Source organism: Schistocerca nitens, chromosome 2 (genome assembly GCF_023898315.1).
Source record: "Schistocerca nitens isolate TAMUIC-IGC-003100 chromosome 2, iqSchNite1.1, whole genome shotgun sequence".
NCBI classification, from domain to species: domain Eukaryota; kingdom Metazoa; phylum Arthropoda; class Insecta; order Orthoptera; family Acrididae; genus Schistocerca; species Schistocerca nitens.
The window spans coordinates 770,455,317-770,472,930 of record NC_064615.1 but is presented as its reverse complement, the minus strand read 5'-3'; the positions used below and the strand labels follow the sequence as shown (position 1 = coordinate 770,472,930).

Genomic DNA, 17,614 nt, shown 5'->3' with positions numbered 1-17,614 from the left:
AACTAAACCGGCGATTGTGGCAGGGTTAGTGAAGTTAACTGGAGAATGAGTTTTGACAGTGGTAGGAATAGTTACAGAATTAGTGATGACAAGACTGTTTGTTAGAATGGGGAAGGAGAAGAAATGGGGACGTCACACAAATTATGGAAGAATATGACGATTCCAAATTTATACAAAAATTTTGTTCTACTACTTCTTGGCCTCGTGCATGAGAAACTGGAGCATATGAATGAAATGTGAAACTATTTCCTAACATAAAGCTTTTTGCTTGTAGTAGGCCAAATAGATATTTCGTATTGGTACTTCGTGAATTATATTCTGTCGTATTATAAAAATGATCATTATTGCCAAAACAGTCTCGCTTATTTGGTGTGTGTTACAATTGCTGAAATATTAGAAAGGCGTATTTTGTTTTCTCCAGCACACAGTGACAAAATAGATGTAATCAGATCAAGAAACCACACTAATCTTGGGTACTATTTGTATTAACAGCTTTTTCAGTATTAGACAACGACATTTCTATTTTTCATGTAGCAAAATGTTTAACGAACATTGATAAGGTAATAGTACTTTCGCAGAAAGGAAAGCACGCCATGTCAAGCTGTAGCAAGATTATAGAGAGAAATCGCTAGGACCTAAGTATTGAAGAAATGTGTACTGTCTTGCCTGTCTCTTGTCTTTACTGGTTTTGGGTTCCTATATTTAATTTTATGTCGCACAGAAGAGCAAGTTATTAGCTAATAGGCAATAAAGACTCCAGTTTTTCTGAAGAGTTCTTGTTCTCCTGGTTACAAATAATCCTATCCAGCATTAATTGCGAGGGGCTTTTTACAAAAAAAAAGGGGGGGGGGTTCAGGATGTCAAACCGGCCGACTGGGAGCAGGAGAGGCGTTACATGACATTTTAATTACTACTGTCCTGAAATAGTTTGATGGCATCCATTACAAAATATACATGTTTGAGTTCCACAGAGCGAAATACAGTGACATGCAGTATAGCAATGTTGTTTGAAGATGCGTGGCACCTCACGGCATGCTTAAGACAAAATAACGTGTCTTACATTTCCTCGAAGATATATCTTTTATGTATCAGACTCTTCAGAAAGATGTGCGCTACAAAATGAACTTATTTTTGAAAAGTCCTCTCTCTCTCTCTCTCTCTCTCTCTCTCTCTCTCTCTTTTATTTACGTTCTGATGTGCAGAGCAGTCTGAGTTATAGTTAAGGGGGTGGGGGGGGGGAGGGGGGGGTGCTAGTCTCCATGTGACCCTTTTTTACATTTAGTGATTTTTCTGTTTCCTCTTCATTTGCTGCTCACACGTCAAATGAAAGCAAGACGGATTTCTGTGGCTGGGAGCTATCAAGTGAATTAAAATACATTCACATAATTACGGAAGGGTAAACTGTGTTACTAGTTTCAGATTTTGTTTTATTTCCACCTTTCTGGCAGTCAAGCATTAATCGCCTTGCAGAACAATGAAGTTATTTTTGTCGGTTTGATAAATAAATTTGGCTTTTATTAAGCTTTCCTGCTGAGGCACACTATTGGCTAGTTTCAGTTGTTCGCTGCATTTCAGGTGCACGTTTTCATCTTCTAGCCCGTATGGCATTATGCCATAATAAAGAACCAAACATAAGATTATACAGTACTGGTACTCGCAAGAAAGTTTACATCCCAAAAACCACACTGAAAAGCTTCATATCTGGTAGAGGCCTATGTCATTGAGAATCTGGACATACGAATGTGCACTGTAAGGCGAACTATGCATTTTAGTATGGCTCACGAAATTCTGACGCTGTGGGAGTATCATCTGATGTCTTGTTTCTTTTATGACATAATATAAGATCTTTTAATGTTTTACACGTGCGAACATATGGGCTTCCTACATCACCATAGCTGCGCAAGTGCGGTGATGCCTCTTATCTGGCACTCTCTGACAACTGCTGAAATGAATCTATTTCTAACAGGTCACAGGAAAATATTGCGAATTGTTGTTTGGAAAGCGTTATTTTCAAAGTAAATTTCCTTTTATGCAAGATGAACTATGTGCGAGAATGTACGATGGATTTCTTAAATCACAGTGTGTTTGGTCTCTTAAAAACCAGCTCTTTGATGACGAGCCATTTAGAAGAATTTCGATCCCAGAAGATCAGAGATTTATGTCGGTATTAAAAATTTTGCTGGCGTATTTGTGTGATGTATCTTAAAGTGTAACATGCGCTAAACAGATTAACATAAGTGAAAGCTTTGCTTCTCTTGTAGCTTATTAATCTTAGAGACAAATATTATATGCGAAAGCTTTTCTTTTCTTTTCTTGTAGCAACACTATGTATATTAATTTAAACCATTAACTTTTCCTGTTGGTGGAATTAGAATTTATACTTTAGTAATACGAAAATATGCAGCGCACGTGTTGCTGCACGTCAAAGATCTTTCCAAAATGTGTTTTCTCCCCCTGAGTATCGTTTTCTAAAGTGCTGGGAAATTCTACACTGCTGTATAAAACCATATCCTATCAAAGGATAAGTTTTGCAGTTTCGAGGGAAAGTACAATGTCACTTAACATGGCAAAAGCGTATTTTCACCCGGGAGAAAATGTGTTTTTAACCGGGAGATCTGGGAAAAGTCCGGGAATTTTTTCTCCTTGTCCGCGTATACACCCTGTTTATTGTATTTGTATTTTAGATTGCTACTCACCATAAAGATGACATGTTGCATTGCAGACAGGCACAGTGAAAAGACAGTCACGCATTTAGCTATCAGCCAAAGCATTCGTCAGAAAAGGAAAAACGTGCACAAGCACCCCTCTCACGCAAACATGGCCAATGAACTCTAGCTCCAGCAGCTCGGATGGAATCTGTTACAGTTTAGCCTGTGTGGATTTTAGGTACTAGGCACAATGGAGATTTCATCCCAAATGGGAGGGCTAAGCAATAAAGAATGTCACAGAATTTCATAATGTATTTAACACAAATAAGTCAACATGCTGTGTTTGCTCATTCTTTATAGTGCAAACTTTAGAACATCTTATGCAAAATGAATGTTGCTGGTCGTCTCCAAATGTGCCTAGTTTTGCTGTTGGGCAAGCATATTGAGAGCAGCAGACATGATTTTTCTTTTGTATCAGATTTCACAGTGTGATATCTTGAAGTGTTGTTCATTGTAGGTTTCCCTTTTTCTGTCACTATTACTGAAAACCAACATCCAGTATTGTCAAAATCAGATATGAAGAATAGATGCAACATCAGCCCAGTTAAAACTGGAGCAATTTGTTTTGAAGTCTCTTCCTTTTAATTCTGTTGGATGTTGCACCATCATAACCCTGGCAATGTTCCAAGGCATATTTACATTTTATTGATCAGAATAGTTTATTCAACAGGGAACAAAGGTAGTTCTTTAGTTCAACAGTGCAACATTTCGGAAAGCATTCTAAATGTATTGTATTGAATAATGTCAGTAAGTTTCCATCTAATTGGTAACTAGTCCCTATAACTGCTAAATGGTTGTGTTTGCCATCTATTTTACTAATACAGTTATTTGTTTCCAGGTATTGTATATTTTCCAAATAAGTAAAGACAAGCTGGACAGTGTCGCATATATTTCTTCAGCTTCAGAAATGTTTCTTTCGTACCCAATTTTGAGCTTTGGCATTGTTGATGCTGGTTTGAGGCACGTTAAAAGTGTAAGTTCATCAAGCCTGGATGAGATTTGCAATGGTAAGTTTAATAAATAATTATTAAATTCTGAACAGAAAGAGTATTTTTTCCCATGGATTGAAATTTATTTGTGTGTTTTGATTGTAACTTGTAGAATAATTTATACATACTGCTCCCAACCCCTTGTCTCATTGCTCTTATCTCTGTAATAGACCTACTTGCAAGACCTGTACCATACATCCTCCCACCACCACCTACTCCAGTCTGGTCACAAGCATCACCTATTGCATCAAAGGCCTGTGAAGGCAATCACGTGATCTAAAAGTTAAGCTGCAAACACTGTACCACATTCTATGTGAGCATGACAACCAACAAGCTTTCTGTCCAAATGGCAACTGACAAACAGTCGCCAAGAGGCAGCTGGACCACCCAGCTGCTGACCATGGTGCCCAACACAACGTTTTTCACTTCAGTGAGTGCTTCACAGTCTGCATCCTCTGGATCCTTCCTAACACCACCAGATTTTCGGAAATGCACAGATGGGAACTATCCTTGCAATATATATGTTCTCATAATCCCACTCACCTCAGCCTTCATTAATTCCTGTTCTTTACCCGTCTATCCCCTTCCCTGCGCCCACTCGAGCACCATACAACCTTCCATTCCTCCAACTCATTCAGTCTTTTTACTTCTCTTCTTGTCTGCTCCCTTCATCATTAAAGAAAATTTCAAAATAGCATACCTCAAAGGAATAGACAACATTTTGTTACAGTACACTAAATCAACACATTAAAGTAATCATCTAGAATATACAGCATAGGCAAGTTGTGAAAGAGAATAATGTGGAGAAATGTGCTTGCTGCCTCCATCCTCTCACTTGCGCCCCCCCCCCCCTCTCCACTCCTCCCATCCTCATTGTGGAGCTCTGACCTCATTAAGGTGATAAATCACAGTTTCATCAGTGAAACAAATTATTTGATTTTCAAAACAATTTTTATTTTTTGTATTTGTACAGATGTGCTGCAACATAAAAATTTGTTACTTGCAAAAATGCGCGAAAGCCATTTCCATACATTTTAAATTACTAGTGATTCCGTACTTGACTATAGAGCTCAAAACCGGGAATGCGTAAGGCTATGGCCTCATGTGCATTTGTGTGGGAATTTATGCAACACGTGGCTCTGTCAGTGTAGATCACACATGCACTTCTCTCGCGCAGTGTAAAGGCCAGGGAAAATCCATCAGTAGCGCATTGGTGCAAGCTGCGGTAACATTTACTGTGCGCACTTATTGTTGTTATCAACTATGAGAGGAATTTCATTGCATAAGAACCTCTTCCTTGCATTGTGCGCTGCCATAGTTGTCTACTGGCATTGATGAATTTAGAAAAACACTTGCAATTTTTAATTAATGATCAATTTTTGAATATTGATCCACCACCAACTGTATGTGAGTGTTATTAACTAATTAAAATTTGTGTGTGTGTTTGTAAATTACAGTAAAGACTACAAAACATTGCAGCACCTCGCACATCGAGAACATCACGAATAAATGGCATAGTACACAGGAAATGCATTGGCAAAGGGAAAAATTTCTCAAAAAATTCATGCAAAGTGTAAATAAAAAGAAAATCTGCAGCCATTCACCAACCATTTCTAATGGATCAAATCAAATTTTACAGGTCTCTGCAAACTGGGAATGCAATGCATTATCTACATTTCGAGTTTCTTCTAAGCCTATGCACAATTGCCGGCATTATTACACACACATGCACATTCTGATGGACCAAGCAAGGTGGTGCAGTTGTTAGCACACTGGGCTTGCATTGAGGAGGACAGCTGTCCAAACCCGCGTCTGGCCATCCCGATTTAGATTTTCCGTGATTTACCTAAATCACTCTAGGCAAATACTGATGTTTCCTTTGAAAGACCACGTCCAACTTCCTTTCCCATCATTGGCTAATCTCATGGGACTGATGACCTCGCTGTTTGGTCCCCTCCCCCTAAATCGACCAACCAACCTTCAGATGGTAGATGCTAAAAGAGGAATATATGAAACACCGGTCTTTAACTACAGGCTGTCACAAGCACAGCATTATTTAGAAAGTGCATTTGGCACTTTATATAATAAATGGAGAATTTTCCATTGTGTAGTTGATGTTAAATTGGATGTGGCAGATGCTTTTATTACTAGTGTGCTGTGCACTTGACAATTTTGAGAGACAACATGACGGCTACAAGTCTGATGATACATTAACATGCAGACGGAAAGTATTCCTGCACATGGGACAAAAGTAAGTAATAGTGGCAAAACTACATCAATCATTTTGATACAAAATTGTTGAGGCTTTCGTGGCCACTTGTTGACAAACTGCCTATTGGCTTCTGTCTCGGGTTCTTCGGGCGACGTTCATCTAATGATTTTTCTGACGTTTCGCCAGCACGAGTGGCTGGCATTGTCACAGCTTCACCCTCCATTGCCGGCAATGGAGGGTGAAGCTGTGACAATGCCAGCCACTCGTGCTGGCGAAACGTCAGAAAAATCATTAGATGAACGTCGCCCGAAGAACCCGAGACAGAAGCCAATAGGCAGTTTGTCAATCATTTTGCTGTTTACTTGATTTCCACTCAAGAGTCTGCACCATGGTACGAAAGTTACGGTAACATCCGGTAAAGAAGATGGAAAAACTGGCTTATTGGCATTTTATTCATGAACACATTTCAGTCTACACTGTGTATAAGTATTGATGAAATATTTATTGTCAGTGCTCATCAAGATCTGATTTCTGCTTGACATCCATTGCATTCCACTTTTCTCCTTCAGTGGCCACTACAACTGCTTGCCATGTTTCTCTTATTTAATCTCAGTTTTTGCACTCTTTGTACCATGTGTTGTACAGCCATAGATGTTTCTGCACTTTCACAATCATTACTCCGTTGTCCAGACACTCCATTTTGACACTTTATAAAATACATCAAGATGAAACTTCCTGGCAGATTAAAACTGTGTGCCGGACCGAGACTCGAACTCGGGACCTTTGCCTTTCACGGGCAAGTGCTATACCAACTGAGCTACCCAAGCACAACTCACGCGCTGTCCTCACAGCTTTTACTTCTGCCAGTACCTTGCCTCCTACCATCCAAACTTTACAGAAGCTCTCCTGCGAACCTTGCAGAACTAGCACTCTTGAAAGAAAGGATATTGCGGAGACATGGCTTAGCTACTCTCCACTGCAGAGTGAAAATCTCATTCTGGATACATCAAGATGGCTACAATGACAGTAATGCGAGAGTGGTGTAGTCTGTGCGCTAACTCAAGCAGCAAGGTCACACATGTATCATAAGTAACACCTGTAGACAGACTGTTCCAGCGACTGTTAAAGTGACTCTCCTGCAGTGGGCTTGTCAAATCGATGACAGAATATAGGTAAATCAATTATGGCAACACTGCGGTGCCTTATATGTAACTGATTAGTAGCTGCTGTTTTTCCTGCGTTTCCCACACATGTGGCAAGCACCCAGCATGAAAAACACAGAACGAATGCACCCCAGTGCATTTGTGTTGTGTGAATACAGAAGTTCATGGGCACACAACATGCAAAAATACGTAGTGTGGCTACCACCATTCAACAAACCGGGGTTTCTATAATGTCAGTGTGAGTTGCTGTGCAAACGGGCATGAAAAACATGCTTGTGTGTCTGTGCAATATGACTAACATTAATGTCAAAATTGCGAGAGATTTTGCTGGACCAACATTTCAGCTGGAGAAGTCTGATCATGGAACAAGTCGGACCAACTAAAAGTAAGCTGAACTGGACCAAGCTCAGGCAGGCAGGTGCTAGGATTACCGTATTTACTTAAATCTAAGCCGCACTTTATTCCGTTTTTTTTGTAATCCAAAAAACCGCCTGCAGTTTAGAATCGAGTGCAAAGTAAGCGGAAGTTACGAAAAATGTTGGTAGGTGCCGCCACAACTAACTTCTGCCGTCGAATATATGTAGCGCTAGACAGGCATGCTTTGTAGGCACAAAGATAAATACTGCCGCCAAAACCTCTGCGTCAGTAAATAAATTTAAAAAAAAAAAAAAGGTGGAAGACGAGCATTTACTCCGCCCCGAGTTTCGATCACTGCATTTTCATACATTATCCAACGAAGTAAATACGAATTCCGTATTGTTCATCTTCGAATGTAGCAGCATTTCAGTGTACTATGAAAATCCGACTGGCAAGACTGGGATGTTTGTCAATGTGGCCAACTGTACGTTTTGAATTTTTTTCCTACCTTTGAGAAGAGATGGTTGCTAATAGGAACTTTTATGAACTGTGAATCACATGCAGTATTCTCTTCACCATAAGAATAATACGAATATAAACATTTTGCCATGTATTGTTTTGTGTTTGCTGGTATCTCATTTAAATCCTGTCTGCCTAATAAACTACGAAACTAGAGTGAGACAACAGCAAGCGCGGAAGAATATACATGTCATGTCATGTTTATATTCGTATTATTCTTATGCCTAATAGTGATAGTCAGAAATGAAGCACGGCAATTGACTAGATTTTTAAATCTAAGATGACTAACTTCTGTGCAGAATGTTAGGTACTAAAGAGGCGTCTGCAAAGATTTTCAAACGGAGAAAATTTTTCGTTAAACTCTCGTTCAGAACTTCTATCATACGCAGTATATTATTTGGTTCTTGTTGATCATTATCAAAGAAAGCAGCAGTGTAAGTAACAATAAATAGCAGTCTCTTGCCATTGTTTCGCTAATGAGACGATCCCTCCCCCCCCCCCCCCCCCCTCCTCTCTCTCTCTCTCTCTCTCTCTCTCTCTCTCTCTCTCTCTCTCTCTCTCTCTCTCTCTCTCTTACTCAATTGTAAGCGGCGGTAGCGCGCACAAAAGCAAGCCATGCCGCGAGCGGCGACAGGCCGTAAACACTCATTATCAGAATGCGACAAACAATGCACGACACAGTACAATAACGCATTTTCAGCTTAGTGACGTAAACACCTATAACAAAGAGAACAGCGCTTATCAGATCAAAGAAAAATAAACAATCAATTCAAACCAGATGAAGCACGTGAAAAAGGAAGGGTACTCGTGTACATACGGACAGAGCGCCTGATGCATAGCAATGGCTACCTGGTAAAGCTTAACTGCTAAGCTTACGACTCGAAGCAAACTACTGTAGCTGTATCATCATTCATTCGACCTAAATTGTGTCTCATATTACAATGGACCAACTTTGTTTCGATTTGGAGGTGCAGCCTAAAACTTTTCTCTCCCCTTGAATTTCGAGTCTCAAATTTCAGGTGCGGCTTAGATTCGGGAAAATTTTGTTTCCTTGATTTCGAGTCTCATTTTTTAGGTGCGGCTTAGATTCGAGTGCGGCTTAGATTAGAGTAAATACGGTAGTTAATGAATCAGTAGGCTTTACCAGCACCACCTAGAGAGAAGGCTGTGGTGCGCTCTTATGACGTCGCGCAAAGTGGGCCAGGGTTGGCATGGCGCTGAGCTGAAAGAATCGAGATGAACGGCCTGCAATCTTTGTCAAATGGTTTTACGGAATCTGTTCTGTAAAAAAAATTGATTTCTCAAATACTCTTAGCTTTATACGCCAGCTTCATGCTGAAGTGCCCATCATTTCGATAATGGTCATAACTATTGTGGTATTTCACATACGAGTATCACATTCGAGAATGTTTCAATCAGAAATAGGGGTTGCTATGAATTTGTGTTTGGTGCATATTATACATTCTGTTGTTGAGTATGAAATACACAAGAGATTTTGAAATTTTCGTAAAACTTGGGATCAATATCTGCCTCCAATCTCGAAAAAATTGAGCATCTGCAGCAAGTTCACTTTCGATCGCTGGTGTGTGGGAATGAAATATTCATAACGCCTCTCACATCTCGTAAACTGCTGGAGATACGGAAATGAGATTTTGGCAAATGATACTATGCAAAGAGGAGAGTACCTTGCCATATGGTTAAAATAAAGAACTTTATCTATCGCAATATAGCAGAAGCTAAAGGTGGTGTGTGTGTGTGTGTGTGTGTGTGTGTGTGTGTGTGTGTGTGTGTGTGTGTGTGTTGCAGTATACATGATTAAACAGGGTATATTTGTGAAAAATACACTGTGATAAACTTCAGTCTCTCTGGACCAGACAACTATTATTTGCACTCACTTCAAAAATTCTGCACTAACACTGTGTATAATATTAAATTCATCTCCCTTAAATATCCTAAATGAAATATTGTTTCATTTTGCAGGTTCACATTTGCAAGTTTAGTATAAGTTAGTACATAAAAGTTATCATTTAAGCCTATGGACATAAAAATTGTATTGCTCAACAGCTTGGGAATTGTTGCATTTAATTCCATGTTCATACACTGCTTGTTTATGTGGTAGCTGTTTATAGAGCTCCCTCAGGAAAGCTGAATACATTCCCCAAGCAAACTAATCTGTTCTCAGAAACAAAAATAATCTTGCTATGTTATTGTAATGTAAATTTTCTTTCCTGCAAAAAATATGGCAGATTTTGAGCATGTAATGACCAGAGTACAGTTGTTGACTTCCTCACAAGAGTTGCAAAGAACTTCACAAACCTGATTGAAAATACTCTACAGATAAAAAAGAATTAGCAACATATGTATAAGTGAAATTTTAGATGTCTTCCTGACCATGATGGTCAGCTGTTCAAAATGCATGCTGTAAGCCCAGCAAACAACATTAGTTTTATCAATAGGACTTGTATATAAGTCAACAGTGAAAATCTGAAACCTTCAGCAGACATTTGCAGCAGTTGGAATGGGACAATGTATCAAGCTAAAAATGTCGATAATAAATTTAATGTATTTCTAGATTAATTTGTTCCATTGTTTGAAGCTGTATTTCCCAAGAGAATTTCATTAAGTGTCTACCTGAGTGGCTGCAAGAGACAGTGACTCACTAAGGGAATCAAGCTATCCTGTAAAACAAAGGGAATGTTGTATACGATACAAAGAAAAACTTCAGGACAAGGGACATTACAATTCACATTTGCACTTAGTAACTCCAGGGATAGATCAGAATTCACTACTGGTGACTACAGCAAGTTTAATTCTTTGTAATATGTAGACAAGTCACTGTGACATGAGAATTGTAGTCCTCAGCATGCTTAAAATAATATAATTATTAATAATTTATGTTAATGTAGGATGTATAAAACACTAGAAGTAATGAACAATAATTTATTTAAGTCAGACATATGTACATGTACTTCTTAAAAAAAGCTGATACAAAGTCCAGGGTACAACCTGATTCCATTACAGAAATATAAGTGTCACAATTTCCATCTTAAAAGGCAGCAAGCCTTTTCTACATTCAGTGGAAAAACAGAATGATTGATTTGTTGTACACATTTGATATATTGTATTTCGTGAAAAACGACAGTTGCAAAACATGTCAGAAGCATACAACAGGTTACATAACCATTCTTACTGTCTATAAAATTTAATAATTGTGACTAAAGGTGACTTATGTTGCTGACAAATGTAGTAACTCAGACAGAGTAATGGAGCAACAAACATTTGTTGGAATGTATGCACTGTGTCACAGGGATGATGCACTACCGAAGGACATTCAACAATGTGAAAATGTAGGTAGTCATGGAAACTAATAAGTAATTTAATAGTTTCCAGAGGTGTTGTGTGGAGTTTGTAGTGAAATAACGACTTGATAAACTTTTGTAATCGTTCGCTCGCTGTTGTTTCTTTAGTTTTCTGTGCATCGAAATCGTTTAGTAAATTTCGTGTTTTACTTTTCAACTGTCATTTATTATTGTTTCTAGTGAAATATTTCAGTAAAATTTTCGTTCAGTGTTTTAACTCCGCTTAATGTTCCAGTGGCTGTTTGAATTTTTTGGTTTTAGCTAATAATTTTGTGAAATTTTGTTGGTATTGGTATTAGCTGTGGTGTAGTAGTATTAATACGAGTAGTTGCTTTCTTAATAGGCAGAGAATTTAGAGACCATTATTGTTAGTTGTTAAATAGTTCTTCTGGTGTAACTGCACTTTGGTAACGTAGACCTATAGTTTTTTCAGTAACTGTAAAATTTTACCATGAGTGAGAAGGGTGGGCTCTGTCGTAGGTTTGTGAGTAGTGGGTTACGGTGTGGGATTTGTTCAAAGTATTTTAATGGGGGGGGGGGGGGGGAGGGGGGAGATATAGTGGGGAAGCCAGTGGTCATTTTAGTGAGGTCCTCTCCTGGGAATTCAGAATCTGTTGCAGAAATAAGTTGATAGAGGAGCAGGAGCGTAAGATCTGTGCCCTTCAGGTGCAGTTACAATGCGCAAAGGAGGAACTAGATAGATTGAGGAGGGTGAAGAGTGGTGAGAAATGGAAACTGGTAGTTGCCAAGAAGGCAGCTAGGAAGAGGAGGTATTCAGACAGTTATACTTTGCGTATCTGCAATAGATTTGACCAACTGTCAGAGTTGAGTGGAGAGGAGCCTCGTGTAGCTGTAGATGTAGGGAACATGCAGCAGTCCTCAGCAATTAGGAGGCCTAGGTTAGGTGCAAAGCCTAGCAGAAAGAAGAAGGTTCTGGTGCTAGGTAGTTCTCATGGTAGGGGTGTGGGCCAGCAGTTGCAGGAAGTGTTGTGGAGTGAGTACCATGTCACCAGCATTGTGAAGCCTAGTGCAGGGTTGGCTCAGGTGACTGACAGTATAGGGGAGTTGTGTAAGAATTTTACAAAGGAGGATCAGGTAGTGATAGTGGGTGGAGCAGGGAACAGTCTCGATAGGGACGGGGAATATGATGTAGGTGGTGACCTGGTAAAGATAGCCACTCAAACTGGTGGCACTAATGTGCATTTCGTGCAACTGTTTCAGCGTCATGATCGACCTCACCTTAATGTACTGTTAGGAGCGTTAACATGGGGCTGGGGAGGGTGCTGATGGCAGAGGGCATGGGTCACATGTCAGTGGTGCCAGTTGGGTCTATCAGTACATCGGGTTTCACTAGGCATGGCCTGCACCTCAATAGGTATGGGAAGGGGATGCTGGCTAAGCTTATAGGTGACAGTGTGTGGGTGGTGGTGGTGGTGGTGGTGGTGGTGGTGGTGGTGGTGGTGGTGGCACTCGTGGAAAAATTCCTATAGTAGTTGGTGTTCGAGATGCACCTTTTTTAGGCTGAAGTCAGCTGATAGGTATACCTGCTTAAAGGAAGTGCCTCTAACTAAGGGCTCACTTCCAGAGGATCTAATGTTTCCAAGTAGAGAAGGAATTAGCATGTTTCATCAAAATATAAGAGGTATTAGAGATAAAGTTAGTGAACTGCTTAGACGTTGACAATGAAATTCTTGGTATATCAGAGCACCACTTAAATAATTTTCAATTCAGAGGCTTCCTTTACCAGGCTACAGATTAGCTGGCTGTTTCTCAGAGAGTTCCTTCCAGGGTGGGGGAGTGGCTCTTTACGTAAAAAAAGCAGTATTCCATTTGAGTCCATAGACGTATCACGACACTGCACTGAGCAGGCATTTGAATGTTGTGCACCAGTAGTTGAATTTAGTGAAACTAAACTTCTAATTGCTGTTGTTTATAGGTCCCCTAACTCAGACTTTAGAGCATTTCTGCTCAATCTAGAGAGGGTTCTTGATTCACTTTGTAGGAAGTACTAGGAACTAGATATGTGGTGACTTCAATATAAATGTTGTGTATGATGGTGCAAGAAAAATGATGTTGGCAGATCTCCTAAATTCATATGATCTGTTGCAGATCGTGTTTTTTTCCAACTAGGGTGCAGGGGAACAGTAGCACAGCCGCAGACAATATTTTTATTAATTCTTCGTTACTAGATGGGAATTCTTTGAGTAAAAGCGTGAATGGCCTTCCAGACCATGATGCACAAATTTTAACACTAAAATGCTTTTGTGCTCAAACCAATGTCCTATTTAATTACAAACTTTGTAGGAAAGTTAATCCAACACAATAGAGTTTTTTAAACCTTGTCAAGGAACAAGAGTGACAGGATGTTTATAGTGCCGATAACATAGATGATAAATACAGTGCTTTCCTAAACACATTTCTCATGCTCTTTGAGAGTTGCTTTCCATTAGAACATTCTAAACGGGGTAATAGCAGTAATGGGCAGCCTGGGTGGCTGACTAGTGGGATCAGGATATCATGTAGAACAAAGCGGGAATTATATCAAAATGTTAGAAGTAATCACAATCAAGCTACATTAGCCCATTACAAACAGTATTGTAAGGTGCTTAAAAACGTTATCAGGAAGGCAAAGAGTATGTGGTATGCAAATAGGATAGCTAATTCACAGGATAAAATTAAAACCATATGGTCAGTTGTGAAGGAAGTGTCTGGTCAGCAGCACAAGGTCGACAATATAAAGACAGTTCGCAGTAAAAATACTTCTGTTACTGATAAATCAGAAATATGTACAGTATTTAACAATAATTTTCTGAGCGTTGCTGGTGAAATAAATAAAAAGTTACTTTCTACAGGAAATCATATAACTTTCTTGGCAAATGCCTTTCCGAGATTGATGTCTGAAATACTCCTCTGTGATACAGACAAGAGGGAGATTGAGTCAATAATTAAATCACTGAAGACTAAGGGCTCTCATGGTTATGATGGAGTGTCTAGCAGAATATTAAAGTACTGTGCTGCACATGTTAGACCTGTATTTAGCCATATTTGTAATTTTTCCTTTAGGAATGGTCAGTTTCCTGAGCATTTAAAGTACTCAGTAGTAAAGCCGCTTTATAAAAAAGGAGAGAAGGATAATGTAGATAATTTTAGACCTATTTCTATGCCATCAGTGTTTGCAAAAGTTATTGAAAAGGTATGTATGTAAGGATAATCGATCATTTTATATTACACGATTTGCTATCAAATGTACAGTTCGGCTTCAGAAGTCATTTAACAATTGAAAATGCTATATTCTCTTTTCTCTGTGAAGTACTGGATGCATTAAACAAAAGGTTTCGAACGCTTGGTGTATTTTTTGATTTAACTAAGGCATTTGATTGTGTTGATCACAAAATATTGCTCCAGAAGTTGGACCATTACGGAATACGGGGAGTAGCTCACAATTGGTTCACCTCTTACTTTAGCAACAGGCAGCAAAAGGTCATTATTCACAATGTTGATAACTGCTGTGATGTGGGGTCTGAGTGGGATACTATCAAGTGGGGGGTGCCCCCGGGATCAGTGTTGGGGCCACTCCTGTTCCTTATTTATATAAATGATATGCCATCTAGTTTTACGAGTAACTCTAAAATATTTCTGTTTGCTGATGACACTAGCTTGGTAGTAAAGGATGTTGTGTGCAACATTGGCTCAGTTTCAAATAGTGCAGTATGTGGCCTCAGTTCATGGCTTGTAGAAAATAAACTAACACTAAATCACAGTAAGACTGAAACTTCCTGGCAGATTAAAACTGTGTGCCCGACCGAGACTCGAACTCGGGACCTTTGCCTTTCGCGGGCAAGTGCTCTACCAACTGAGCTACCGAAGCACGACTCACGCCCGGTACTCACAGCTTTACTTCTGCCAGTACCTCGTCTCCTACCTTCCAATCTTTACAGAAGCTCCTTTCTTTCAGGAGTGCTAGTTCTGCAGGTTCGCAGGAGAGCACAGTCTGGATGAGAAGCAAATTTGGGAATGGAGACCAACTACTGTGTCTGATGTTAAGCTATTCCAAACTGTGAATGGAATAAGCTACTACTAGAATGTAACTGTCTCTCAATAAAAAATATAGGCAAAGCAATAACTAATTGTTACACATATGCAACAATACTGACAGCCTGTATAAAAATTTACATGGACAGCTGTTGTGAGAAGTAACTACATTAGGAAACACCCTGGTGTCATTTTGATTTATGAAAATGGGAGCAATCCATTTTTGGCTTTCCCTAAGTATATTGTAATATGCTACTGTAAGTTTTATACGTCTGCATGCCAAAATAATAGCCTCTAATTACATACATAGCTATAATGAACTACACGAGGTTTAATACAGAATTACGTAAACAAGATTTCTTCTTGTTGGGCAGCACAGGCTCAACAAATTGAAAGGAAGATGTAAATATTTCTGCACAGCGTAGCTGGAAGACATAGACTTTACTAGGAAAAATGGGCCCAGTTTCAACCTTAGGCCAATATCAAGCACACAATTGGATGTGTACACAATGTAATAACATTTGACAATGATGAGGTTTAAACTAGCTGGACAAAGTATTGACTTCAGCTGAATATCCTGCGTGGAAACAGTTAGGACTATTTCACTGGACCAAATACAGTTTAACTGAATGTGTGACACTTAATAGAAATTTCCTGTAACATCAGATAAATGTCAGCATGTAAACTGTATGAAGCTTCCTGGCAGATTAAAACTGTGTGCCCGACCGAGACTCGAACTCGGGACCTTTGCCTTCCGCGGGCAAGTGCTCTACCATCTGAGCTACCGGTTCGCAGGAGAGCTTCTGTAAAGTTTGGAAGGTAGGAGACGAGATACTGGCAGAAGTAGAGCTGTGAGTACCGGGCGTGAGTCGTGCTTCGGTAGCTCAGATGGTAGAGCACTTGCCCGCGGAAGGCAAAGGTCCCGAGTTCGAGTCTCGGTCGGGCACACAGTTTTAATCTGCCAGGAAGTTTCATATCAGCGCACACTCCGCTGCAGAGTGAAAATCTCATTCTGGCATGTAAACTGTACATAAATTAAAATGTGCTAAACTTGCGCGTTTCTTAAAAGAAGCTGTAAATGTGTCATTCTTTTTGTTAATGTAATTGTTTAATAATGCATTGGTGAATGCTTTGCCTTAACAACTTCTTCAGTATTTTGTCTGCTGAATGACCATTACTGCAAAAAAAGTATGTTGAGAAGAAACTTTTCTCTTGAACAGCATTTATGGTTACATTTCGATAAGCACCCTTGTACTGTTGGATGGCAAAACTTTCTTTTTATTAGGGACAGGTATTAATTTCTGTACAGTAATGTAATTTTAAATAACATTCACAATATCAGGCTGAGGGAAAAACAGATCACCACTGTCCAAATTTTTAATTAAATTAAGATGTTGGCCACAATTCTGCACACCGCACACCTCACACCTCACACTGCTGTTTCTTCAGTACACTGCAAGCACAATATCCTGCTACGTATGTTAATATTGGAAGGTATGTTTCTGCCCGCCTGAAATCTTCCTCCAAATACATAACGTCAACCATAAACTGAACCTCTTTGTATAGTCTCTTTTGTGTCATGGCGATTAAAGGTGAACCCTTTAGCAACAGGCAGTTTACCAAAAGTACTTGAATTCAACATGAGTCAGCTTCCACCTCAAAAATCTCTCACAGAAACAAGATACTGAGAGCCAGCCATTGATCGATAACTCCTAAACCTTGCTTCCATAGAACCAGTTTGAATTTTTCCAGGCCAAAAAAAGTGAAAACGAGCTCTTTGCCATCTCAATCGAACCATAGATTGTGTGTGTCAGAACTATGTGGGTTTCCTTTGAAAGGGTATTATTTTTTAGGCATAAGTCCTTCCACATATCGAGCTGCACAAGAAACTTTTCCAGAAAAACTAATTTTTCATCATTATTACTTAGACAGAGGGCACTGGAAGAGATCATTTAGTCGAACACCTTTGTGAACTGTCTTAACATTCACAATTTTCCAACATGTAAGTATAATTTTAATAAATTCTGCAGTTTGCTAGTAATGTAATAAGTTTTTCTGTTCCCCTTAGTTGAAACTGCTTCAGCTGTGTAGGCATTGAATACCTGCAAAACAAGGCTAACGTTTTGTTTCTGAAGTGAAGATAGATAAAGAGACGTCAAAGTAAGGCCGTAAGAGTGCTTAAGTAGACCATTACATTCAGTATTATGAAGCTGCCTCACTGTTTCAAAAGATGCCATTAACACCTGACCTTCATCAGTGCTTCCATCAAATAGTG

The 17,614-nt window shown here is 39.4% G+C and overlaps 1 protein-coding gene across 1 annotated transcript in view; it reads left to right on the top strand.

Annotated features, from left to right (window-relative positions):
• LOC126237014 (enhancer of mRNA-decapping protein 4) overlaps positions 1–17,614 on the top strand; it is a 137,131-nt gene that overhangs the window by 70,764 nt on the left and 48,753 nt on the right. Inside the window, exon 8 of the mRNA XM_049946744.1 lies at positions 3,547–3,715. Coding sequence (XP_049802701.1) covers positions 3,547–3,715 — 169 coding nt within the window. The remainder of the gene's footprint in view (positions 1–3,546; positions 3,716–17,614) is intronic.